The sequence below is a fragment of the Poecilia mexicana genome, unplaced genomic scaffold (genome assembly GCF_051168715.1).
Source record: "Poecilia mexicana isolate PSO_F unplaced genomic scaffold, ASM5116871v1 scaffold_1, whole genome shotgun sequence".
NCBI classification, from domain to species: Eukaryota; Metazoa; Chordata; class Actinopteri; order Cyprinodontiformes; family Poeciliidae; genus Poecilia; species Poecilia mexicana.
In genome coordinates this window covers 16,962,233-16,988,654 of record NW_028263370.1, presented here as the reverse complement: position 1 = coordinate 16,988,654, position 26,422 = coordinate 16,962,233, and the positions used below count along the sequence as shown (strand labels likewise).

General features: G+C 40.3%; 2 protein-coding genes across 2 annotated transcripts in view; one reads left to right on the top strand and one right to left on the bottom strand.

Annotated features, from left to right (window-relative positions):
* The window catches only part of LOC106918970 (sphingosine kinase 1), a 38,463-nt gene extending 36,371 nt beyond the window's left edge, over positions 1 to 2,092 (top strand). Inside the window, exon 5 of the mRNA XM_014989079.2 lies at positions 1,223 to 2,092. Coding sequence (XP_014844565.2) covers positions 1,223 to 2,081 — 859 coding nt within the window. The 3' untranslated portion in view covers positions 2,082 to 2,092. The remainder of the gene's footprint in view (positions 1 to 1,222) is intronic.
* A 5,071-nt stretch (positions 2,093 to 7,163) lies between these two features.
* Positions 7,164 to 26,422, bottom strand: part of ube2o (ubiquitin-conjugating enzyme E2O) — a 41,407-nt gene continuing 22,148 nt past the window's right edge. The window contains exons 4-23 of the mRNA XM_014989078.2: positions 25,957 to 26,054; positions 25,749 to 25,812; positions 24,737 to 24,880; positions 24,527 to 24,636; positions 23,468 to 23,618; positions 21,997 to 22,054; positions 21,756 to 21,915; positions 20,475 to 20,630; positions 18,377 to 18,531; positions 17,546 to 17,658; positions 16,164 to 16,292; positions 15,836 to 15,925; positions 15,441 to 15,759; positions 14,545 to 14,900; positions 14,296 to 14,476; positions 13,226 to 13,362; positions 11,495 to 11,698; positions 11,351 to 11,408; positions 10,347 to 11,076; positions 7,164 to 8,844 (exon numbers count right to left, since the gene is read on the bottom strand). Of these exons, the coding sequence (XP_014844564.2) occupies positions 8,817 to 8,844; positions 10,347 to 11,076; positions 11,351 to 11,408; positions 11,495 to 11,698; positions 13,226 to 13,362; positions 14,296 to 14,476; positions 14,545 to 14,900; positions 15,441 to 15,759; positions 15,836 to 15,925; positions 16,164 to 16,292; positions 17,546 to 17,658; positions 18,377 to 18,531; positions 20,475 to 20,630; positions 21,756 to 21,915; positions 21,997 to 22,054; positions 23,468 to 23,618; positions 24,527 to 24,636; positions 24,737 to 24,880; positions 25,749 to 25,812; positions 25,957 to 26,054 (3,441 nt within the window). The 3' untranslated portion in view covers positions 7,164 to 8,816. The remainder of the gene's footprint in view (positions 8,845 to 10,346; positions 11,077 to 11,350; positions 11,409 to 11,494; positions 11,699 to 13,225; positions 13,363 to 14,295; positions 14,477 to 14,544; positions 14,901 to 15,440; positions 15,760 to 15,835; positions 15,926 to 16,163; positions 16,293 to 17,545; positions 17,659 to 18,376; positions 18,532 to 20,474; positions 20,631 to 21,755; positions 21,916 to 21,996; positions 22,055 to 23,467; positions 23,619 to 24,526; positions 24,637 to 24,736; positions 24,881 to 25,748; positions 25,813 to 25,956; positions 26,055 to 26,422) is intronic.

The window sequence follows — 26,422 nt, the reverse complement described above, 5'->3', positions numbered from 1 at the left end:
AACCAGCCTTTTAAGAACATTCATGATCTTAATTTGGCCCAAAACAAAAATGAGTTTGACACCCCCAGTTTAGAGTGTTTAGTCTGGACTCGATAGATCCTGTAAATAAATGTGTTTTTTTTTATTATTATTAGAGTGCATCATTGAAAAATCACTATGAAATATGTTCTGTTTTAGTTGCAGGTTAAGTTAGAATCGCAGGCAGCAGCTTGTTAGCAGGAAGTCTGGACAGAGGCGAGTTTCACCGCGTTGCATCACCTCCGTTCTCTGGACCAAATGCTGCACCTTTAAAATTACACAAACAGTAATCCTGTTTGATTCAGAAGATTATCAAAAGACGTGCTTCATTTTGACTCATTCCAGGCCGAATCAAAACAGATCTAATATGTTTCACGTTGCTGTGATCCTGTCAGCAAGTAAACTGAGATTTGTTATTTGGATCAAATTTAACCTGATTCCACAGGAAAATACTTCTGTTTTCTACAGAAAATTAAATATCTTAGCAGACATAGTTTATTGTAAGGTAAAAATATTTACTTTCTTTAAAAAGATCCTAATTTACTCTTTCTGCATTAACGAAAACCTCATAATAAGGTAAAAACTGTTTATAGGATGTTTGAATAAAATTAATTTCAGTAACTTTCCTTTTTTGCACACATCAAAATCTAGTAGTCACTGTGTCAAGATGTTTATTTTCCATCAGATCCATTAGAAATCAATAAAAATCAATATTAAAAAGAGTTTGTTAATGAAGTTTAAATGATTAAAATCCCCCAGTGAAGTTTATCCTTCTTCAAATCAAATGAATTTAGTGTTTTATGTTTGTGCAGAATATTTTTTCTTTGTGTTCATATGTTTTTTAAAGAGATTTTTGAATTTTTCCAGAGGTCATAAAAGGTCAACCAGTTTGTCCAGATTTACAAAATCAAATAAAATCAGCTGTGCTAATCAGCCCCCACTCTGAAAAACAACGGCTCAAACTACAGGGAGACTACAAAACTGAAAAATCAACGGTATCGTTCATAACTTCTGTTCTCTGATTGGCTCAGTTGGAATTTTATCGTAGGAATCCAAGTGAATGGGAGAAATCTCAAACTGAGTGTGGCGTGAGATTTGAACAGGAAGCCAAAGGCCAGGCTAATGATTAATTGGCCAGCCTTCAGTGAAAACTACAGAATATTCAGTGATCAAATAAAGTGGAGTTTTTCTCTCTCTCCTTCAGCGTCTCTCAGGTCAGAGGCGAGGAGCTGCTGGTCAGCTGTGGTTTCCTGCTCTGCAGAGGACTGGTGTCCCACATGGACCTGGTCTCCCTCCATCTTTCCTCCGGCCAGCGCCTCTTCTCCTTCCTCTCCCTGGCCTGGGGCTTCGTGGCCGACGTCGACGTGGAGAGCGAGAAGTATCGCCACGCCGGAGCAGCCCGGTTCACCGTCGGCACGCTGGTGAGGCTGGCGTCTCTCCGCATCTACAAGGGTAAGCTGGCTTACCTCCCCACCAGCAGGGGGCGCCACATGGACAAGAGTCTGCAGAACGGAGAGGCGGCATGCTGCAGAAATCCCGCCTCCTGTTTGACTCAAACTTTGGAAGATGACTTCCCAAATAACACCTGCCACTCCAACAACTCCCTGAAGCTGCGGAGGTCAGAGGGCAGATTGCCTAGAAGTGCCGCCAAAGCCCTCCCCGGGCCTCCCGACGCCCTGCTGCCGCCTCTGGATCACCCGCTGCCGTCCGACTGGGTGCTTGTGCCGGAGGAAGAGTTTGTCCTCATGCTGGCCATGCATCAGTCCCACCTGGCCGAGGATCTCCTGGCGGCGCCCGACGCCCGCCTGACCGACGGCGTCATCCATCTCTTCTACGTCACGGCGGGGATTTCTCGCAGCGCGTTGCTCCGACTGTTTCTGGCCATGGAGAAGGGCGCACATCTGGACACGAACTGCCAGCATCTGGTGCACGAGAAGGTGCGGGCGCTCAGGCTGGAGCCGGGCGCCGGGAAAGGGATCATAACGGTGGACGGGGAGGTGGTGGAGTACGGCCCGATTCAGGCCGAGGTGCACGCAGGCCTGGGGAGGGTGATCAGCGGATGAGAGGAACAAAACCACCAAGTCTTACCAGTTTTTTTTTTTTTTTATCAAATATCTTAGGCTACGTTTACAAGAGACAACTGCCTGGAAACTGACGGTATTTTCAGATTTTAATTGTGTCGCCAAAAAGCCTTGAGTCAGCAGCTGTAGTTGTCATGTCAGGCCACTAGATGGCGCCGTGATGTTAGCATGTTGTTAACACGCATGCTGCTTAGCTTCCACCTCTTTAGCAGAACTTATGTTAAGTTGAACAGATTCAGTAGTGAAACAGCACAAGGCTGTCCGCCATTGCTCATTGTATTATTCTGCCATTGCGCAGAATAATACAACGGCACATCAGGGTCATTGTAGATCGAACAAATACATACATTCAACTAATCAGAAATTTACTAGAAAAAACTTAGAAGTTGAAATTTACAAGTTTTCTTTCTCAAAAATTTGAGATTAATCTTTTTTTTTTTTTCTAGAAAAGTTTCAACTATTTGAACTCAGAAATTTTTGAGAAAACAAAACATAAAAAATGTCAAAAGTGAAAAATTTTCGACTTTTCAAACTGAGAATTGTCCAAGTTTCTTTCTAGAAAATTTCTGAGATTGATCTCAAAATTTCTACATGCTTTCTAGCAATTTTTGTTTTTACTTTTAAACATCAGAACTGATGTGATAAATCTCATAAATAGTGCGACAGACCGGCGACCTGTTCAGGGTGACCCTGCCTCTCGCCCGGAACGTTAGCACCCATCCCGACCCCACTAAGGGACAAGGGTGTAAAGAAAATGGATGGACGGATGGATCTCATAAATATTCTATAAAAAACAAGGGCATTTCTGAGTTTCAAAAGTCAAAAATCATCGACTTTTCAAACTCAAAAATGTTCTTGTTTTTTCTAAATAATTTCTGATATCTCAAAATTTCCGAGTTTTTCTAGCAAATCCACAAAAATTTCTATGTTTTTTTCTAGATAATTTCTGAGTTGTTTTGTGGAAATCTAATTCCTTTATTCTACCTACAATGGCTCCACTACACCATCATAGAATAAACGCTACAGCTGTGTGTTCTGCGCATTTCACTTTAACATCCTGGTGTCGTATAAATACACGACTGGACTGAAACATATACACTACGCTTTGACCGAGGAGCGACTCTGTGCTTGAAATAAGACAAAATTAACTTACAAGTAAATTATCAACAAGATCTAGACGCTTGTTTTATGTGAATCATTCCTTAATATTGATTTAAATTAAATTTAGTTCAACTGGCGGATTATTTCACTTGAAGCAGGACGTTTTTTCCTTAAGTAAAATAATTAACGATTTTACAGAAGAGCAATTAATCCAACATGTTCAAATGATACACAACTATATATATATATATATATATATATATATATATATATATATATATATATATATATATATATATATATATATATATATATATATATATATATAGTTTCATCCTCCTTCTACTTCCTGTCTCTTCTTCGTGGTTTTCGCCAGTAGTAACGTCCGGCTGTTGACCACATGACTCGTGTGACGTGAATATTTAGGAAAATACGGCAGAAAATGATGGTGGCATGAAACGCTTTTTTCAAATCGAAAAAAGTGCGATTGTGTTTTAATTAGCGTGTTTCTATTAAACTGATTTTTGTTTGCATTTCAAAGTTTAAAATCCAAAGATGCTTTTTACCAGGCAAGCCGCTGTAATGTCAGAATGTTCAGCAGGACTAAACAGTCCTTCATTAATCTACACACATCCATCATCCTGCCTCACTGTTCTGAGCCAAGCTTTATGAATTATTAATGAGTCTATTTATTTAATATTAAACACTCAGCCGCTCAGTCTGGCGGCGCCACCGGAGCTAAGACCCAAACAGACGCAGGCGAATCGTGTCCGCCGCTACTCTGCAGTGGCTCAGTTCACGATTACGCAACAACAGAGGATTAGTTTGGTGTTTATCGGTGCTCTGCAGGACAATGCCGGCTGCGTGTGTGTGAATGTGCCTCAAACACTCAGTCAAACCCAGAAGATTCTGCTTTAACCGGACAAATCTCTGCTCCAGGTCGCGGTTTAGTCTCCGCAGACAGGAAACCAGAGTATTGAACCAAACTCCTGCACCTGTCCTGATGGATTGTTTTTGTTTTCAAGTGTTTTTCGTTGTGCTGCTGCATCCTCCCTCCATCTTTCCAGCCGCTGCTTCCAGCACCAATATGTTCGTCTCTGCTGGACGCCACACAGTCTCCATCTTTACCAACGTGTCTTTAACATTAAACTGTGAAAGTTAGAGATGCTTAAACATTATTATTTTTATCCATGTGGAAACACTGAGGAGCCTTAAACAGGGGACGTTAAAAAGGCACTGATTGTAGCAGGCTGGGCAAGATGGCGACGATTTCTTTTTACAGCTAAATCTGATTTTAATTACATTTTCCCTTGTTTTCTTTTCTTAAAAAAAAAAAAAAACGTCAAAAAAGTTTTTTATTTCAGTCATTCCTTCTGTGTTTTATACTACTGAGTATTAGGACCAGGCTTTGATAATGAGTTTAATTACGAGAATAAAGTCAGTTCACTGAATAAAGCCTTAATTTTACCTGAAAACACAAGAAACAACTTCAATGTGACGTGACCAGTCTGCAGTTTTCTTCAAAATAAGACTCAGTTCTTTACACCATCCTTTCAAAGTCCTGATAATAATTTGATTCTGATGTGTTAAAAAATGAAGTACTTCCTCATCTGTAAAACTTAAACCAAAGTATAACTTCAAAAGATGAACAGCATTCCTCATTTTATTTTTGTAGAGGAGTTCTCAAAAAAATTACGACTTTATTCTCCTAATATTATGACTTTTTCTCGTAACTGAAAAATAAAAACTTAAAGTCCAAATAAATAGAAGCTGTAAAACAAGATGGCGGCTCTCGCTGAGCTGACGTCACTCCGAAATACGGAAACCCAAAGAGCTTGTTGATGAGGGGAAAGAAAATCCTGATTTTCCAAAAAATTTAATCTTCAAAAACCAAAAATGTGATAAATGTGATTTATCTCCCAGATTGCAAGTACGGACTTCCTGGTTTGTAAAGATTTAAGGTGCCTCTAAAAACAAAACTCACATATTGTCATGTTTTGTGTTTATTCAGATCCACTGACTGCTTGACTGTTTAAGAACAAACTTTATCTGTAGAGAGCTGGTTGCCATCTTTGGTGGGACATAAAGGTGATCAGGAAATGACGTCAGCGCCTGAAGGAATCAAATAGAATCTGTTTCTTACCTTAGTCAAGTTAAAACGTCATGATTCAGAAAGAGCTCCACCGTTATTTAGCTGCAGCTTGTTTTGTTTGTACTGGTCCTTTAACTTGTTTGACGTGCCTTGAATCTGCTGCCGCCTGGTGGTTGAAATGCGCTGCTGCATCTTTTGTGCTGCCTGCTGAATCCAGAAGAAAAAAAAATAAGTTTCTTTCTTCTTTGATTAGAGAATAAAAATGAAACATGATTTTATTTTGAAGGCATTTTTGCAGAGAGGTTTTTATAAACCTCAACAGGCTGTTAAATCATCGAGTCCAGCTGCTCTCTGAAAAAAGGAAAAAGGTTTTCATGTCAGAGCTGCTTTATCTAGCTATGGGTTTAGATCAGAAAGCTTCAACTCTGGTGTCCTGTGACTTTTAGATACATTTGTCTGAGTAAAAAACAAAAGATTTGGGTTATTGGATCTAAAAGCTGCAGGTTGCCGAACCTCGAGGACTGGAGTCGGTTTAGATGTTTACGGTGAAGGGAAAGCAGCTGAATCTTTCTCTGCAACACTGACAACTGAATGATTCATATTTTTATGCAGAGATATATATATTTTTTATTTTAGACCAATGTCTGTATGTTTTCTATTAAATTAAAGAATAAAGAATCTGCACGGGTGTTTTTGATTGACTTAAATAAAATAAAGACAAACCTGTGTTGTGCCTTGTTTGTTTTTGCTCTTTACTGAAACAGACAAAAATTTTCTTCATCCAGGTGGGATGGACGATGTTATTTAAAGGGGATCTAATATGAAAAATGTATATTTTGCATGTTTTTGTACTTCCATATGGGTTTACTTCTAAAAACAGCTCAAACTCCTAAAAAAAAATCATCTGTTTTTAGCAATAAATTTGTTTTTGTTTTCTGGAAAATGAGCCATTTCAAAGACCTTCTGAATGTAACGTTACCTAGCACCCAAGAGGAGAAGTAGCACATTTGGTCATCTGGTCTTACTGCTGTATATGCAGTACAATGGCTGCTGGAAAAGACAAGTGTTTCGTTGTTGACCTACCAAGCACAAACCACTTAATGCATTCTTGTTGGTTGTGCAGGAGGCTCTACTTCTGCTTTTCAAAGATGTACGGTTGTGTAATTGCAGGTTGGCCATAGACCAAGGAAGTAGTGTTGGTCACTTTTAGAAGAAAGATGGCAACACTGTAGGGCAGAAAATCGTTAACTGGAGTGTTTTGTTCGACTTAAAAAAAAACAAAAAACTATCAGAGCAATAATTAAGCCAAAACTGTACAGAATATATATAATTTATATTTAAGATTTAAAAAATTAAATATGTTCTACCTGAAACTCAAGTGGGACAGATTTGGCTAAATTTGGCTCATATTTTTGTAAAAAAAAAAAAAAAAAAACTTTTCTTTTTCTAAGCAGTTATAAAATAGTCATCAGTTGTGTCCAAACTTTTTGACCCTTTAGCCAAATTTAAACAACTTGTGTGCCACAATATTCATTAAATTAAAAATGCAAAAATTAGTTTTTTGTGATTTTTTTTAAGCTTCACCTGCTTGATAAGCTAAATTTTAATGAAATCCATAAATGTTTATCAATTTGAGAATTTTGGGGTCAACTGTTAATTTCTGGTTTAATCTGCCCAATTTTTATCGTTCTTGGCTTTTAGTCGGTGGGCCGACGAAAATCATTTCAGGGGCCACAAATGGTCCCCGGGCCACACTTTGGACACCTCTTCCCTACTCGGTATTGATGTTAAGTTAACTTTGTTTCACGAAAACGATGTGAAGTCGGTGTGAGGATGAGAAACGTCGACGCAAATGAAGAAAAGCCGAAACATTTTCATGATACTGCTTGCAAAGTTTAATACATCACTATACAGTCGTCTTAAAGCAACAAATTAATCCATTAAAAAAAAAAAGGAAAACGAGAAATGTTTAGTACAGCACACTCAGCTTTATGTACATAAACGCCCCAAGCATCCAGGTGATTCAACCCAAGTTTGTGTTAAATATATACTGTAAGTACCTGTATGTATTTCAATAGTCATGATGTCTGTACAGAGATTCAGGCTACAAATTATACTTTTATTAGCTCTTTTTTTTTAATATATCAACAACAGGCCACTGTGGAAATGCAGACATCGTACAGTCAAGTTCTTTGTGGAGCCAAAAGAGGCTTAAAGCAACAAGTTACATGCTTTGGCTGGAAATCAAACTGCTTGCAGTAAAAAATAAGAAGAATGGATTAAATTGGGAACGATTTACACACACAGGAAACTTTACAGGCTCGACACCCTGCCGGACTTTAACTTCACATTTTCTGTTCATGAGGAGAAAAAAACTCAAAGTGTGCATCTAGTGTGTTAGCTTTTCTTTGAAGTGATCGGCGTCGCCTCTTGGCGTTAAAGGCGAACAAAATGAAACGCACAGAGAGAGAGGGGAATGATGGGGAAAAAACATGGAAGACGATGCAAAAAACACGCACTCATTCATCTTTTTATTCGTTTTAAAATGCAGCAGCTCTTGGCTCGTAGTTCTTCTCCGAGGTTCGAAGTGGCACAGTGTGCTCTTTATCAAAAACGTCTCAGCATCAAAGTTCAAGTACAACATGAGAGAACCGGCGCTCTCGGATCAGAGCGAGTCGCAGACGACGGGGAGGAGGGAGTCATGATGTGTAAAATGTTAGATGAATCTAAAAAGATGTAAACAAAGACTGCTGATTCCCCCCAGGAAGCACCCAGAGGTCATTTCACAACACATTCTGCAGCAAAGCAATGAAAGGAAAACAAACAAAATGGGTTCACATTGGGTCACCTCTGACGCCCCGCCCCCTTCGCTTGTGTTGTGACGTTTCACCTGCATGTGCAAAACAGCCAGAAGAACGACAGGAAACCACTTTACATTTCAGTGTTTTTTTTCTTTTTCCTTGTTTTAGTGCGAGTCAGTGATCAACGTCTGAGATTCAAGTAAGGCAACATGTTGATGTGAGATCATCATGGAGTGGGTGCTGCTGACGTATGAAGCAACGTTTTACTCTGAAAACTATGAGGGAAAAAAACAAAACAAAGTACAAAGTTGCAGCTCATCAAACGTGTAAACGTTGCCGCTCCGCCTTGGAGAGGTCGGCCGGGTGGAAACCAGCAGGATCGGTGACGGAGCGCGTTTCTGGGGATTTTGGCAGAAAGCTTCCAGCCGGAGAACGCTCACAGTTTGTGCTCGCCATGTTTCCCCCCAGCGGGTCGGACCGCGGCGGCGTCCTTCAGGTGCAGCTGTGATATCAGGAGTGCTACAGAGAGCTGCAGTTCCCCCAGCGGCCTGCAGGGGGAACCCAGTGACGCCCTGCCCAGTCAGTCAGTGGAACCAGTTAGACAGGTGACAGAGGGGAACTGGTTTCTACCTGCTCTCACAGGAGGGTGTGTGTGTGTGTGTGTGTGTGTGTGTGTGTGTGTGTGTGTGTGTGTGTGTGTGTGTGTGTGTGTGTGTGTGTGTGTTAGCCATCACACTCATCTGAGGGGTAACTAAAGGAGAGAAAAACACAAAAAATGAGGGGATATTGGAAAAAACACAAAACCTTACCAAGTATTTTTTATCTCGTTTCTAGTGAAAATAACTTATCACACAAGAAATAAGACAAAATTAACTCACAAGTAACTTTTTAGGAGTTTTAAGTAAATTATTCCTTTAATTTTGATGAAAAAGTGTTAGTTCCACTAGCAGATTTTTCACTGATGTCTTCTTATAAGTGAAACTAATAATTTTTCATCAAAACCAAAGAAATATTATTCAAAATTCAGATTTTGCGCATTTTCATCTTTCCATTTGGGTCTCAGCTCCTTTTTAAAACGGCCTAAAACGCTTTTTTAAAAAAAGACATTTTTTGACAATAAGTTCAAGGTTTTTTTTTCAACATTTTGCTTAGCATACCTCGCAGACAAAATTTGTTGGTATGAAGGAATACATATAGAAGAGAATAAAAAGAACAAACTAAAAGGGTCAGAGAGTGTAGCTATAACAGGTGTGTCAATACATGAAACTGTAAATCCACAAAACATTACATTGAATCAATGAGTTTTGTTTATAAAGTGCAAACTAAAGTCAGGTGGTATCATTTCATACTGAATTATTTGTTTCTCTCAAAAAAGAAAAAAATATATAAAATAAAAATCCAAGATTATTTCTGGCATATATTGTTTGAGATATTTTTCCAATTTATTCCAATCTTTAAAAAATAAGTATATTTTTAAATTAACTGTGAAGGTTATTTTTTCCATTTTGTAAATATCTGCCACTATTTGAGCCCATTCTCTAGCAGTAGGTTCTTTCTGTACCATCCATTTTTTTTGCCTTTTTTCTGGCCACTAAAAGTATATTCCACAGGTATCCGAAGTTAAAGTTTTTTGGTGTCTGGAAAATGAGCTGTTTCAAAAACCTCAGATTATTAAGTCACATTCCATGGGCAATGCCTGTTACCTAGCAACCCCAGAAGAGTTCCAGCCTGTTACCTAGCAACCCCAGAATAGTTCCAGCCTGTTACCTAGCAACCTAAGCTGAGTTCCAGCCTGTTTGGTCATCTTATAGGGATTTAAAGTGACAAGACGCCCTAAAACAGCTCAATCTGAAAGGAGCTAAAATTAGAAATGACTGAGCAGACTAAAGCCTCATTATCTAAGAACTATTTTGTGCTAAAAAAATGCTGAACAGTTAGTAGTTTTGTCTTATTTTAAACGCAATAAGACATTTGCACTGGAATCGAGACCAAAAATACTTGGTAAGATTTTGTGTCTTTGCAGTGAAACCCACAGAAAGTCCAGACCAGGCGGCTTTCAGTGAGAGGAAACGTTTTAGAGGTGCGGGCAGCAGGAGCAGAGAGGTGGAGGGTGACAGGAAGAGGGTGGTGGCGGCGCCTGGTGCAGTTCAGGAGGCCGACAGACGGAGGCAGTGACTATCCTCCTCTGAGACTTGAGGAAGGTGAAAGAGAGGAAGAGATCGGGGAGCAGGTGTGAGTCGGGGAGGCACTTACTTGTCCTCTGTGTGCTCAGGGACGGCGGCGGCGGCCAGCGCGGCGCGGTACTGCTGCAGCACGCCGCGGACGCTCTTCACGAAGCCCTTGGAGAGCGGAAAGAGCGGGAAGCCGATGTCCGGGTAGCCGCTGCCCTCCGGGAGGAAACTCCGGTAGCTCTTCCTCCGCTTCTTTGGTCGCACCACCGGCTGGCTGGGTCCGGACTCCGGCGCTGCGCCACGGGCCACAGAGCTGGCTCTGTCCCCGCCCAGGCAGGCGCCGCTCTGAGTGCCGTCGCAGTCTGAGTTGAGGCCGAGGTCCGGCGGCGCCACGCCGGCGGTGGTGGACGGGCTCAGCCCTGAGTCCTCCAGCTCCTCCTCCAGGATGCTGCTGACTCCCGGGACGCCGTCCTCGCCGGGCTTGCTGGGGCTGCTGTGGGCCACCGGCGCCTCTTCCTTGGAGTGGAGCCCCCTGGTGGCCGGGTGTGGCGCGTGGCTGCGCTCAGCGGCGTCGTTCAGCTCCAGCCACGCCTCCAGGCGGTGGACGAGCCGCCAGCCGCTGCAGGCGAAATGCTCCTGGATCTCCTGCTTGAAGACGTCCACGGGGTTCTGCAGCAGCTGCGTCATGGACTGCACCATCTTGATCAGCGCCATCTCGTTGTAGCAGCGGCTGTTCTCGTAGCCCTCCTGCAGGCCGCGGTCGCTGTCGAAGCCCGCCTCGTTGTAGTACGGCTCGTTGACCAGGATCAGACCTGCAGACACACGATCAACACCGATCACCGCCTCTGACTGATCCGCTTAAGTTCACTTAGATCAGTGATTGTCAAAAGCTTTCAGGCTGAGGATCATTTAACCAGTTTAACAAACACTCAGCGATCACCAAACCTGAAACTGACCCACAATAACATCTTTATATAAACAACCTGAAATGAAAACATTAAGTCTCTCAACCTGAAGGACTCACAGCTCCTCTAAACAAACCAAATAAATCAGACAGTAAAAATAAGGAAAAACACTCCAACTGACCTTGAATGGAGATGAGAACCTGCAGGAGACTCGACTTGCTGGTCCATCTCTCGGTTCCCTGTGAATCACAGCAGAACCGGAACAATCAGGCATCGAGAGTGGCTGCGAGCCGCTGGCGCTGCAGCATCGCAGGGCGGAGCTCACCTTGCCGATCCAGGTGCCCAGCAGGCTGACGCACACCTTGCCGTTGTCGTACAGGTTGGGGTTGAGGCGGCCGCTGCACTGCGACAGGTAGCGGAAGAGCGGCGGCACGGCCGGGTAGATGTTGGGCAGCTGGATGTCGAACAGGAAGAGCCCGTCTTCGTAGGGGGTCCGAGTCGGGCCTTTGATCAGCGCCGAAAACAGATCCTGGGTCACAGCAGAAGGAAGACGTTTTGAAATGTCGCCAAGTTCACACCGAAAAATCACAAAATGTCACCAACTAAGTCCAGTTTCTAGTGCAAATATTTTAGTTCACTTGAAATAAGACAAAACTAACGAGCAACTTTTTTTATATATATAGAAAAGTTACTTATAATTAGGGCTGAAACGATTCCTCGAATGATTCGAGTACCTCGATTACTAAAATTCCTCGAGGAAAATTTACCTGCCTCGAAGCTTCGTTAATTTATGTTTTATTAGTTAGCGCACCGTGTTCCGGCCGGGACTTCATTTGCGTTGCGCGGAGCTCTCACTTCCGCCTCTGAGTTGTTGACAAAAGCTAAGTCTCAGCGGCATAAAGTCCAATCTTCAAGATTGGCCCGTGGGGATTTTATTGATTGATGATAATGCCCGACTTTTTAGCGTTTTTGGGGAACCAATAAGCATCCTTAAAATGACTGGGGGAATGCCTGGAGTACGGCAGCATTTCTCCTCCGGGGCTGCTGGTTGAAAGCGAACGGCGGGAAGAGCGCTGAGGAGAGCGGATAGCCTGAACAGGGCGGGCGGCTGAGTAGCTGATGCTTACCGTGTAAATGTAGCTTTACCGACGAACCGCACAATAAATTTCATATCCCGGTCTGAAGAAACGGGTGGCGGAGCGCATCGTACATGGCTGGTAGATGAGTTTCTGAGTGTGACCAGTGAAGGTGTCGTAAATATCCCGTATTGCTTCCCCCCGTGTTCGTCCCCCGGTCTAACGGTTCGTCAGTCCGCTGGTCTATTTCCTCCACCCCATCTTACGTTCGTTCATTCGCCCTCTCCTCCCAGTCCAGGCGGCATTTCCCGTATTTTCAAACCCAAAGCGTGACAGGTTAGGTGGCAAGGTGAGTTTAATTAATCTATTAAACTCACTGAAGATGAATATATAAACTAAAAGCTGGATTGTAGACATTTTTTATAAGCATATTTGTGAGCCTGCCTCTTTGTTATTAAATTCAATATAATTTCAGATTTTTCTATAACTTTTCTTCTGGTTAACTTAGAAAGTGAGCTATTATTGTTACAGGTTAGTTTTCTAAACTACAAAAAAGCAACTGTTAGGGATGCTCAAATATGAAAAATTGGACTGATATTGATATCTGATAGTAACATTGGTATTATGCCAGATTTACCAATATTTCATTTTATAATTTTTTTTATCCGATTACTCGATTAATCGTAAGAATAATCGATAGATTACTCGATTACTAAAATATTCGTTTACAACAGCCCTACTTATAATGATGAAAAAGTTCAAGTTCCACTGGCAGATTATTTCACTTTTAGCAGCTTGTACATTTTTTAATCAATATTAAATAATTAAACGTAAAACAAGTTCATATATCTTGCAGAAACATTTCCTTCAAGTTAGTTTTGTTTTATTTCATGATATTTGTGTTAGAAATTGGTCCAAACTACTTGGTAATATTTAGTGTTTTTGCAGTGAAGGACCAAATGAGTGGAAATTAAACTCACCATCCGGTCCTCAAATGTTTTCACCATGATCCCATCAGGCAGCGATGTGGCCAGCAGAGCCATTTCCTTCCTCACAGTGCTGAAAAACTTCTTCGCCTCTGCTGGCTGGAACTCCATCTTCTTAAACGAATGAGTGTCTGAGAGAGAAAAAGTTGATCGATCAGGAAGAGAACAAGAAGTTCCTTCTAAAAATCTTCAATGCATTTGGCAGAGTGTTCATCAGAATTTAAAGTTTTCCTTTGAGCGTGTGTTCTTGCATCTTGTTTATATTACTTAAAAATGGTCTCAAAACAGCAATATTGTTGTTTATATATTGCAATAATGTACTTGGTCAGTTCATGCAGCATCTTAAATACTGAATGTCTGTGTAAGGCAGGAGTGTCGAACTCATTTTCATTTTGGGCCAAATCAAAACTGAATGTTCTTAAAGGGCCGGCTGAGCCAGACTACACTGACAAAACCAATTAAACTGTTAAAATGTCATGAAACAGCTGTTCCTCCAGGATTTTGTGATGGTTTTAGTGGTTTTTTGCAATTAAAATCACAGATTTTGTGATGATAATTTGGTAATTATTCAAAGGAATTTTTACAATAAAAATGAAAAAGGAAAACATTTTTCCATTACTTTGAAGGAAGGAAGGAAGGAAGAAAGGAATAAAGAAACAAACAAACAAAGGAAAAGAAAGAAAGAAACAAGGAAAGAACAAAGAAGCATTATTTATTTAAAACAAGCTCCTATATATTGCTGAAAAGTTCAAGTTTTGTCTTCAGAGTTGGATAGTAACTAGTTACATTTACTTGAGTAACTTAAGAAAAAGTACTTTCAGGAGTATTTTTACTAGGCTGTACTTTTTACTTTTACTTGCATCACTACTCTTTAGTAAAAATGTATTGATTTTCTACCCACTGAAAGAAAAACAAACATGTTTTAGCCAAAAATTCACCAGACACAGAGACACACCTGCAGTTTTGGTTAAAGGTTAATTGGTGATCGGCCAGAAAACTGCAATCGGTTCCTTATCAGAGGAAACAAAGGAGGATCTCTGAAGGTGGGGTGCTGGATCTCTCACCTGGTGCCCACTCCAGCACTGAGAACACTTCTCCCTTGGCACTGGTGAACGTCACGCCGGGCTTCCCTCCGCTCTGCTGGCACAGGACCGGAGTGTCGCTCAGGAACTCGCTGGGCCACTCCTGCCCCCCCACCGGCGTCTGCGGCTCCTGCTGCAGCTTTTCTTCTCCGCTCCTCTCGGCCTGAGGAGCAGCAGAAGCTGAAAACACCTCCACACATCCGGCGATGTCACAGCGACGGCGACGCTCACCTCCAGTCCGGTGCCTCCGCTCCCCACCGCCTCCATCTTCTCCTCCTCCACGATGGCGACGTTGTCCAGCGTCTTCCTCAGGTTCTCGTGGAGCTTCTTGATATCGTCCAGGAAGCGTTTCTCCTTGGTGGGTTTCTCAGGTGCCGCCGGCGACAGAGAGCTCGCCACGTTGGCGGCGGAGGCCGGCTCGGATGAGGTCGGGGAGGTCGGCGAGCCGCCTGTCCAGAGCTGCTCCACCGTCATGTTCTTCAGGCTCTCCAGGATCTTCAGCGCTTCCTTCAGCTCTCTGAAGCCTCGGGAGGCGCCGTCCTTGTTGGGCTTCTCTGCTCCGTTTACGGTTCCTCCTGGAGTCGTTACTGCGGGACGAATGTTACAGAAAAAAAACGGCAAAATGATACAACCAGCAGAGATCTAGCCACCAAAGAGGTTCCAGTTCTCATTATACTTCCATGAACAGGTTAGGACAGATCAATGGGCTGAAACAAAACATTTTCATCACATTTTTTGCTCGGCATCATTCTTAGATAATGAGATTTTGAGCTCCTTCCTGTTTTAGGGCGTCACGTCGATTTAAATCAATAACCTTCTGCTGGCCACGCCCCCAACTCCACGTTTACACTCACACGTAAAAATGGCTGCAAACAGATGCGCAATTGTACAACCGTGCATCTCTGAAAAGCAGAAGTGGAGCCTCCTGCACAACCAACAAGAATACAGCAAGTGGTAAATCAGTTGACGATTCAATAATAGATTCATGATGATTAATTTGATTAATTGTTTTAGCCTTTGATGGCAAAAACAAATTACTCCTAACATTCTCCACAGTTGTAACAAAGGTCTAATCTAATCCAGCAGACTAGGATACCACAAACAGAAACATGGCCGCCGCTCCCCACCTCCTCCAGACGTGGGACTGCCCACAGACGCCTCCCCTTCCTCTCCCGGCGCTCCCTTGGTGGGACTCGTCACCTCGGCCTTGCTGCCCTCTTGTGGTGGGATGATGAACAGCGCGGACCCGGTTGGCGTGGGGGTGGGCGTCACCGTGTAGGTGGCGTTGGAGTTGTTGGCGTGGCTGTCGTCCTCGGTGGTGACGCCGTTGTCCGTCTCCCAGCTGTCGCTCTCGTCCTCCCACTCCTCCGTGGACAGGACGCTGCTCGTCTCCTCCACAGAGTCGTAGTCCGTCTCCTCGATCTCAGACTCCACGTTGTAGAGGTGCTGAGAGGGAAAACATCAGACTGTGAGTGAAGCAGATCTTGCTGAATGAATCCAGGTTTAAAATGTGAATTTTTACTTGTGGCAGGACGATGGTTTTAGAGTTGTCGGCCCAAACAACCTCCACTTTACTGCTCACATCCACCCGGGACACCTGACCCACTGACGTCTGCAGACAGAGCAATTTGTGCATCAAGATTTGAATTAAACTGAAATAAATGAACTTTATGACAATATTCCAACTTACTGAGGCTCACCTGAACAGAACCTGCATTAGTAAGATCCAGTTTTAGACTAGTTAGCATCATGCCAACACTGACATGAGCCTCGCTGTCTGAATAACACAGTTGGATGATTTTACTTCCATACAATACGGATTGATCTAGTCCAAGTAGAGACGTTTTTACCTCATTCTCGCAGTCGTTCTGTCCGTTCTCAGAGTTCCATATCCTGATGACGATGTCCGCCGTGCGGAAGTGGAAATCTGGATGATCTGCGATGTCGTACACACTGACATCCTCCTCCACACCAATGACCTAAAACAAGAGGAAAAGATTATTTGTTTCTGTTTCAGGCAGATTTCTTTTACAACAGCAGCTGTGTTTCCATTAGAAGTGTGTGGGAATCTTTGCCAGTTGAGAAAACACAATTTCTTAATTGTGGTGTTTCCATTAAGTCAGAAATGCAATTAAAGTCTCACGTGAATAAGCTTGTTGCTATAAGTTATTAAAGATTGCAGCAGTGACGAACATAAACAGCTACATTAAATATATTCATATTTCTGACATGGTGCTAAAACTCATCATCTATCAGAAGAAACATCTGGGTTTTATTCAGGTGTTGGAGCAACAAACCGCTAACAGGAGCGGCTACGTCTGCAGCGTTTTGGGGAAAATATCAGCGATTTTACAGAAGAGCTTTGGATTCAACACGTTCAAATAAAACAACTTTTTATGTATTGGGCGATGCTGGGAGAGCTCTGATGGAGCCAGCTGCATACTGTCAAAAAGAACAAAAAACCAACTGTTGTAAAGAAAATTTAGTTCTTAGTAACTTAACTTAAAACATTTTTTTAAATCCTGTCATCTTTTTTGTGATTTTTGCCACTTCTAACATCCAACTGTTGATCACGTGACTCCATGCAAAATAAAAGTTTTTTTAATAGCAGTTTTGTAAAATACATCTATTTTGATACAACTGGAAAACCACCACAGACCCTTTATGGCATCGATTATGATCCTTTATGTCGAGATTTTTTTTCCAAAGTGTTTTGGATTTTCTTAAGATGGGGGGGGGGGATTGCAAAAATGTTTTTTTTCTAGGTTATGAGTCGTAATTTTCTACAAGTACAAAGTTATTTGGAAAATACAGCAGTAGATTTAGTCTTTAGGGTTACTTGATGTCACAATATTTTTTTTACCAGCAGTCCTCTAAAGTAGAAGAAGGGACTGAATACTCCTAAGTTGCTTTTTCATCTGTCGGCCATATTGGATTTAACAAAATTTTCTTGCACTTGCAGTGGATGGCCAGTAGTGGGCAGTGTGTGGTATGATGCACTAGTGTCCACTTCAGTGGTCTGTGTGCATTTATAACTTAAAGATCCATCAGAAACACAAGAAAATGGCTTTTAGATGGCTGTTGTCTGCACTGCATGCAGAAAAAGGTTAACTGACAAACCAGTTTTTTTCTAAATTGTTGCGTTTCCATTAAGTGAATTTATTTTTGTGCTTTCACTTTGTGCAGTTTATGGGTGACAGAAACGCAGCTAGCGTCATTAGCTCTGACTTACCTCGACGTCGTCACCTGTGGAGTTCAGTTTGATCCACCTGACGACACACGTTCTGCCTTTATGGTCACCGGACTGGATCACGCCGTACACACCCGGATCCTGCAGCGCTTGGGCTGAACACACACACAGAGCCAGTTCAAATAAAACACAGAGACAGTAATAATATACATGAAAAAAAACCTTTCCTAAATTGCATTGTTGCAAACAAAACATTCTTTTTTGTAATGATGGCCTCATGTGGATAAAATGACCCAGAATGTTCATAAATTCGGCAGCAATAATGAATTGCTTGGTTTGTTAGAACTAAATCCAGAAACAAAACCACAAGCACAGCAGCAACATTTCCTACTACTTACACTTGAACCCAAACTACACTCAGAAATATAGCTTCAACACAACAGATTAACTATTATTTCATCAGTCAAATCAAATCAGGTTTTATTTGTATCGTGCCAAATTACTTCAATATTAAATAGTCTGTTTTCAGCTGAACAAATTGAGAATTGTCCTGCTTTAGGCTAATTCTGGCACATTTACAGAAATTGTAACTATTGTGCAACATCCACAGCAAATAAAATGTATTTATTTTTCATTGAAGGCAGAGAAACCTGTAACGTTTTAACAGTTTCATAACGGGTCGTTTGAATAACATTAAGGCCCTTTAGGACATTCGTGATGCCAGAAATGAAAATGAGTTTGACATCCCAGCTTGTACTTCAGCAGCTCCTACAGAACATTCGGGTCAGTTATTTGTAAAGTAAAAAGAAAAAATGTGATGTAAAAACAATAAGGTGTACTCAGAGCAACAGGATGCAGACAAAGTCGACTCACGTCGTTTGTCAACCACAAAATCTCCGGGGCAAAACTCGTGGCTGTCCAGGTGCTGGATGGGGATGAGGATGTTGGACCTGATGGCCCTCTCAACCCGTCCATCCTTCCACATCACGTCAGCGGTGGTCTTCGTTGATACAACTTCCACTGCAACCCTGACAGCAAAAAACAGAAAAACAAACAAACAAACAAAAAAAACTTTGCTTTAGAAATGTTGAAAAATGCTTAATTTTCATATTCCCCCTGACATGTTGGGAAGCAGCGAGGAAGGATGTTCAAATTTCAAATTAAAATGTTCAAAAATACTTTATTGATCCCAAAATAAATAAATGTTGTGACTCATTTAACTCATTTAATTGAAACTTTAAGTCAGTGTTTCTGAGGACCACTTAACCCATGAAGCAAACAGTGATGCCACAATGCTCCACAATGTTCACATATGCAACCCGAAATTAAAATATTAGTCTCTTAACGCACTTATTGTTTTCTTTGTTCATCCAAGCTGGTCGTGACAAAATCATGAACAAGTTCAGTTATTTACAGATTCTGCACACAAGAATTTTAATCTTTTCACTTGGAAATTAAAAAATAAGTTGTTCTTTAATACCAAGTGTTGTGTGCATTAATAATATTTTAGGTATATTTATAATTTAGGAGCACAATAAAAGAAAAATAGAGTTGTTTTGCCAAAAACAAAAAAATCCTCTTCTAAACCATGAAATAAAAATCTTTATCTATTCTATTTATTTATTTATAGTAATTAATTAATTTAATCGGTTTTAATAAAATAAAAATACCTGGAGTCCTACCCTTCACAGCTTAAAGCTGTTCAAAAGAATCAAATCCGTCGGGAACGACACAAGAATGCTCTCAGCAGGTATGACTTGCGTTCCTCCGATCATATAATTAATCATGACGTTGTTTTCTTTCCACCGCTATCTTCAGTTTTTCTTTTGAGTGACCCGGTTTTAAGAACCTTGTCCATTATTATTTGGTAACCGTTTGCTAAGCTAGCTGTAGCGTCGCACTTTGAGCTGACGTCACTGCAATTAAACGGTCGTTTACATGCACTACCTTGTGGACCACTAGGTGGCGATACTGTTTTTGTAAGACAGTCTATAATGCACTGTCATCTCCATAGGTTCCACGTTAGCATCAAATGCTAACGTAACGCACGAAACTCATCCCCAGAACAACATTTGTAAGTTGACAAACTGTGTAAATATGCCATTTAGAGTTCTATCTTTATGTTTCTGTGAGAATTTTGACATTTTGTGCAATTCTTTTAGATCGGCATCATTTGGCTCCCCCTCCTCACCTCTTTCTCGCCCGGTGGCGAGTCAGGAGCTGCTGCGAGCGTTGCCTTGGCGACAGGCGTGAAACGATTGATAGTTACTCGGCTTCACAAATGTGCGATTTATTTGCAATGTGGACACAGAGTGAAATGCGGTGAAGGTTGGTGTTGAACGGATGACTGTGTCAGACTGGCTGCAGTGCTGAGGAAGCAGGAGAAGCTAAGCGGCTAATGGCCGCTCTCCTTTCGCTGCTCGCTCAGGACAGACCGTTTCCCCAACGCTGTCGCCATAAAACTCCCCAGTAACACAGAAAATAAGTCGCTAGATTTATTACTTCTTTTAAGTCACAGGAGGAGTCTGAAAAACCAATAAGTATAGCAACAAAATGGACATCAGTGCTTCTTTCATCCTGATCACAGCTTTCAGAGGTTAGCTACACGTTGAGATTATATGCTGCAGTTTAATTTTAGAAAATAAAAATGCAGGTGCGCTCCAGCATGTTTGGACATTGATATAAATCTATTGTTAGAGTCAATAAGATTTCTACCTTCTTTTATGTTGGGATTTATAAATACTCTCATTTCCAAACAAGCATGCAACAAATCCTTGTGTTTCTGCGGTTTGTAACGTTGATCCTTCATGTTTATCTTGCAATGAAATGTGAACCACCCAACAGAAACAAAACTCCTGACTCTTTAGCTCAGCCAAAAACACCTGATCTCTAAAACGAAGCAGGAAAACATCCACTTTCAGAGTGGATGAGGAGATAAAAACGCAGGGGATAAAGATCCAGGCTAACCCACCGGTCTCCACGCTTAAACTCTCGGGAGAACTTGGTCCTCTTCTTTTTGTGCTTCCTCTTCAGGTTGCGGATGGAGAGCGGGATGCTCTTCTTGCGGTTGGTTCCCAGGCCGCCACTCTGAGAGGAGGCGGTGGAGCTGGCTGACGATGTGAGAGAGCTGCACACAGGAAGCGGTAGTTTGGTCATTGACTCACAACCTTTAGCTCATAAGTAAATGAAAAAAATAACACGTTAAAATATTAAAATCCTAATAACGGAAGGTAAAAATTATCTCTTAATGTTTAATTACTTGATTAAGTTTACATAACAGAAATGAAGTGGGATGGATGTAAAGACTTTTAAAGTTTATATTCAGATCTTTCACAGACAATCATTCAAATTTCAGAAAATGAATAGAAAATCTGCAACAAATAACAGATTAAACAAGCCCTGAATTTTTCAATTTGCTTCAGATTCAATGATTTAGATAAAAAAAAATTATCTCTAATTTGATATTTTATCTTGGTTATACATAATAGTTAACTTTTTTCCTGTGTTTTTGCACAAATTATTGAATGAGATGTTTTCAAATGTATGACGTATTAAACAAAAACAAAGCATTTTTAGAGCGTAGTATGCTTTTAATACTCAAAATCTGCCATTTTTATTTATTTAATGCAACTTTTGTTTTTGAATGATATTTGCTGTTTTAGAAGAAAATCTATCCAAGTTATGTTTGGGTAACTCAATTGTTTCTTTTAAACTAAATATTACAATATGTGTCCATTTCAACTTTGATATCTATGAAAACCTTTTTTTGAATTAACTACAATTTCAACTTAATTTGTTCTTTTAATTTATTCCAACTGAAATCCCTTTAAAATGTCTTGTTTTAATAGTTTCCATTGGGTGAAGCCGTTTTTCATCTACTGTAAATCTAACAATTTGGACACATTAGATGAAAAGTCAAATAAATTTTTTTACAACTTATGAGAATCAACGCTGCTTTTTTAAAAAATGTTTCTAGACTCATAATCCAAATTTCTCTTTTCTGGACTCGTATATTTTGGGTTAAAAACTCCCTAAACCAGAGAAACGTGAAGTTTGCTTACATCAAATAAAAACTCACAAACACGTTTTTAAATATATATATCTGCTCAATGCCACAATAATGAGAGAAATAATTTCTGGTGATTTTAACTGAACTAAGAAAAAAATAAGAACATTTCTGTTTTCACCTGTTAATAAATTCAACTCAGCCCTTAAAATGACCATCAGAGCCACCAAATGTTGGTAAACACACCTGGTGTCGTCAGTGTCCTCCGCGCCTTCATCATCTGCATCCTGCTCTCCGTGTTCAGCCGCGTTGTCGTTGGCACTCTTTGGATCCGCCGGGTTCTGGCCCGGCGTCACCGGGCCGTTGTTGAGATGGGACGAGTCGGTCTGCTCTGACTTGTGGTCACCTGGTGGAAAGCAGAGAGAGTAATGATTCAATCAGTGAATACGGCGCTTTTTGTGACTCATCTGTGGATGTTTGATGATACCTTGAAGGTCGGCATGTTCCGTTTTCCTTCCAGACTCCTTTTTGAAAACTCTTTTTAGCTGCAGCAGGAAAATAAACCGGGAGTTTGCGTTATAAAACCACTTTTGATTTTCACAATAAAAGCATTTACTATAGAATAAAACAACTATTTTACCAGTTTATCTGTTAAATTGGGCTAAACTAAATGATGCACATCCACTCAGCGAAAGTTCATTTAGTCAGATGTGACTTGGTTTCCTAATTTAACAATTTCAAATTATAATTGGTGTTTTTTGTTTTTAGGGCTGTCAATATTAATGCAAGCGATTAAGCAAAAAATATTTAATGCATTAATATTACAGATTAATCACACTACTTTGATCTAAAAGCCTTTCTCCGGCGGAGGGTTCAAAGCAGCACGTTACACGGCCCTGTGCTGCGGTCAACAATGCAGCGTCGCAAACATGAGAGAAAAGATGACGGAGGAAAATATCTGAATAATTTCACTTTAAATAAACACAGTGATGGAAGTCCTGATAAAATAGTGCAACAATAAATTATCCTTCCACAGTTAGTTTACAGTTCACTTTTCTAAATTAACGTTTAAAACAAAATCACTTTTTTTTTAAAAATCTTCCTCAATATGAAAACCTGTAAAACAAACATTTTTATATGCAAATTTGTATGTTTATAAAAATGTTTTTTCAAGCTTACAAAGTTGAACATAGTAATTAATTCAAAAATACTTTATTGATCTTGAAGAAAATTAAATGTTGATATAAGATTAAATGTTGATATAAGTCATATCAACAGAAACTCTTCAAAGAGTTATTGTAGATAGTAATGGCTAGTGGAAGGAAATACCTTCTGTAGCAGTCTGTATTACAGCAAATTTGAAGAAGCCTCTGACTGAAGACATTAAGATCGTCTAATGAGGAGGATTAAGATTAAGATGATTAATTGGGATTAATCAAAGCCAGAGATGGGAAGAGTAACTAAAATTTTGACTCAAGTAAAAAGTAGCCATCTAAGAAATTACTAAAGTAAGAGTAAAAATTATTAATTGATCATTTGATTAACTTGTCAAATTATCAAATTACATCATAAGACGGACCTATATATATATATATATATATATATATATATATATAAAAATTCAGGCAAAAGAGGGTCTGGATAATTTGGATAATTTTTAGTTACATTTTTAGTTAAAACATGTTTGTTCTTAATTCAGTGGGTAGAAAATCCAGAAGTATTACAAAAGTAATAGTAGAAATACTTTGTAATAAATTAAAAAGTACAGTGTAGTAAAAATACTCCTAAAAGTAAATTTTTCCAAAAGTTACTTAAGTGAATGTAACTGAATAAATGTAACTGGTTAGAAGCCAACTCTGATCACAGATGATCAATCTGATTAGGTGTTTTAATCAACACCAAGAGAGGATTTGATGCTTTACAGCCGCTGAACACACAGGTAAAAAGCTTAACTGCACCTTTCTGGCGATCGGGTCCTCTGGTAGAAAATGGGCCCCTTCGGGTCCGTCACAGGTCATGCATGTGGCGCTGCCTTTGGCAGGGATGATGTACAGGGCTCTTTCTCCCAGCTCCCTCTGGGTGTGGTCATAGTATCCCAAACGCCTCACCCTGCAACCAATCACAGGACGGCTTTGCTCAAATGCGACAATCACGCATGAGAAACGGCTGTTCAATGGAACGATGTTTACACACGAGTTCTTTTAAATCTAGACTAAAAACCACCCGTTTAGAGTTGATTTTGAAACATACACTTTCTGATGTGTAATGATGTTTATACTTGACAAAATGTGGAGCTTCAGTTGTTTCCTTTGTGTTCTATGACTTTGTATTTTTGTGTTTTTATGACATAAAGCACTTTGAAATGCATTTTTGCTGAAATGTGCTATACAGATAAACTTGACTGATATACACTAAAAATTAATCCCTCAAATCATTAATGCTGTTGTCTTGTGTCACTTGGTCCAGTACTTCAGAAAAATATTTAGGGCTCGAATGATTCGAATACATTGATTATTAAAATTCCTTGTGGAAAATGCATCTGCCTCGAAAATTGTGTTTTATTTAGCGTTATTGTTATTTGTGTTGGGCAGCGCTCTCACTCCTGCCTGCAAGTTGTTGCTAAGTTATTATATAAATCAATCACATTTATTTGCATAGCATATTTCAGCAACAAGGCAGTTCAAAGCGCATTACATCATAAAAAGACAAAAAATACAAAATTGCATAAAGTGTGATAATTACGCATTTATGAATTAATGTGCTCTGTCTCTAATATTATATTAAGTGTGTATAACTGGTTTTGTAATAAATGTTGTTTTTATGATCTGGAACCAGGAAGAGCAGCCAGTGTTACACCAACGGCAAATGTTGATCCAAACAAACGCATAAAGCCCACGTCTCCTTAAAGCTCATCAAATCTGACAGGAAGTTCAGCAGGAAGCGTAAACCGTCCAGGCGTCCCATGTAGGAGCGAGGGGGCGGACGCAGACGCTATGTGAAGAGAAGGACTGACTGACCTGTGGAGATTTTCCTGTGTGATGGTGGAGGGAGGTGGATACACGCTGTCAGAGCCTTTCGGAGAGTAGCTCTTGGTGATCCACGTCACTTTCAGCTCCACGACTTTCACCTGACAGAAGCGCAAAACTCCAGGATTTATAACAACCAAACATGCAGAAACACATGGAGATACATTTAAGATGTCTGCTGATTTCTGGTCACCCTCTCACCTCTTCCACCACCACTCTGAACTTGCACTTCCTGCTTAGGACAGGTTTGACCCCCGACAGCCACTGTACGTTAGAGAAGACCTTAGCGGGTCCAATCAGAACCTGGCCCGGGTAGAAACCGTACGCCTCGTCGAAAAACAAACCCTGAAGAAGAAACAGCAATAACATGAACAAATGTCGAACATTCACCATGTTACAGTAAATTTTATTAGGTTTACAAAACAGCATTTTTTAATTTGTCAACATTTTCAGGAAATGTGAAACAAAACAAAAAAAATCTTAATTTTAAGACAAAAGAGGCAAGGAAATAAAGCCGTTTGTCTTTTTCTTCTCAAACTTATTAAATAAATCCTAGAGCAGTGGATTTCATTTTGGCGCATTAGATTAATTACTGCTACAATTAATTATCCAGCAAAATTTATTATTGAAAAAAAAAACTGCTTCCTTTTTTTTGGCTCATCTTAAAATAAAGAATTGTTTTTTTTTTGTTTTGTTTTTTTTCACATTTCCTGAAAATGCTGATAAACTGATTCCAGTTTCTGCAGTTCTTACTGACCAAAAGCAGAAAAAGCTTTGTCTGATTTAATGTCAGACAGTGAGAATAAAAGGTCTGCCTCCAGCTGCTCATTAATGGCATCAACTAAGATGAATTTAAAAGAAAAAGTCGTAAATTTCAGTGCATGCGAGCAGCTATTTTTAATCAGAGTTTCCAGACAGGTTAAATTTCCGGCCCTTATTTTAAATTAATTATTCATATTATGACCCAAATAATTTCAAATAAGCAGATGAATTGAGAGTTAAAAATACTGCTCAGAAAACACAACTATAGAAACAGAGCTCTTCTTATTTTCTACTTTAGGAACATTAATAAAAATAGAGCTGCTTGCATGCACTGATTTAAAGCTCCTTTTAGCAACGTCTTTAGCTCAGGAGAAACTGAATCTACGCGTTTATAAACCTCCAAGACAAAATAAAGTAAACAAAGGTGACAGAAAAGCTCACGGCTACATACCGAGTCGCTGACATGTGGACAGACGTCGTAAAGCTTGGCGCCGTCTTCGACGCTCATGGAGCATCTGCAGGGAAGCAGAGAGACGGAGCTGAAGCTCAACTGATGTGGCACTCGTGAATCCGACTTAATTTGCTCGCACGTTCTGAGAGACAGACACGCGGTCGCACTGCGCTCCAACGTCACGCTCATGCAGGCGCAGGCAGCCTACCTGGCTCCATTGGAGAGCTTGAGGATGATGTGATTGGTCAGGTCGTAGACTTTACCCAGCCAGAAGTCATAAGCGATGTAGTCGCCGTACATAAAAGACTGGAAGAAACAAACGCAGTCGGTTTTTCATGAGGTGTCGAACTCATTTTCATTCTGGGTCATATCAAGACCAAAGGGACGGTTGTTCCAGAATGTACTGATAAAACCTAATAAACTGATAAAATATGAATAAAGCACTTCTGAAAATTAGATAAACATCTTCTCACACTGATGAGTCTCGAAGGATTTTGCAAATGTTTTCATGAATTTTTTTCCTATCAAAATTGCATAATTTGTGTTGCTAATTTACAAATATTTTCAAGGAATTTTGTGATATTTGCACACCAAAATTTCCACCAAAAATCCAGGAAAGCTAAGATTTCTGACCTTGAAAAGTAAAAAAAAAAAAAAAAAATGGAGATTGATCT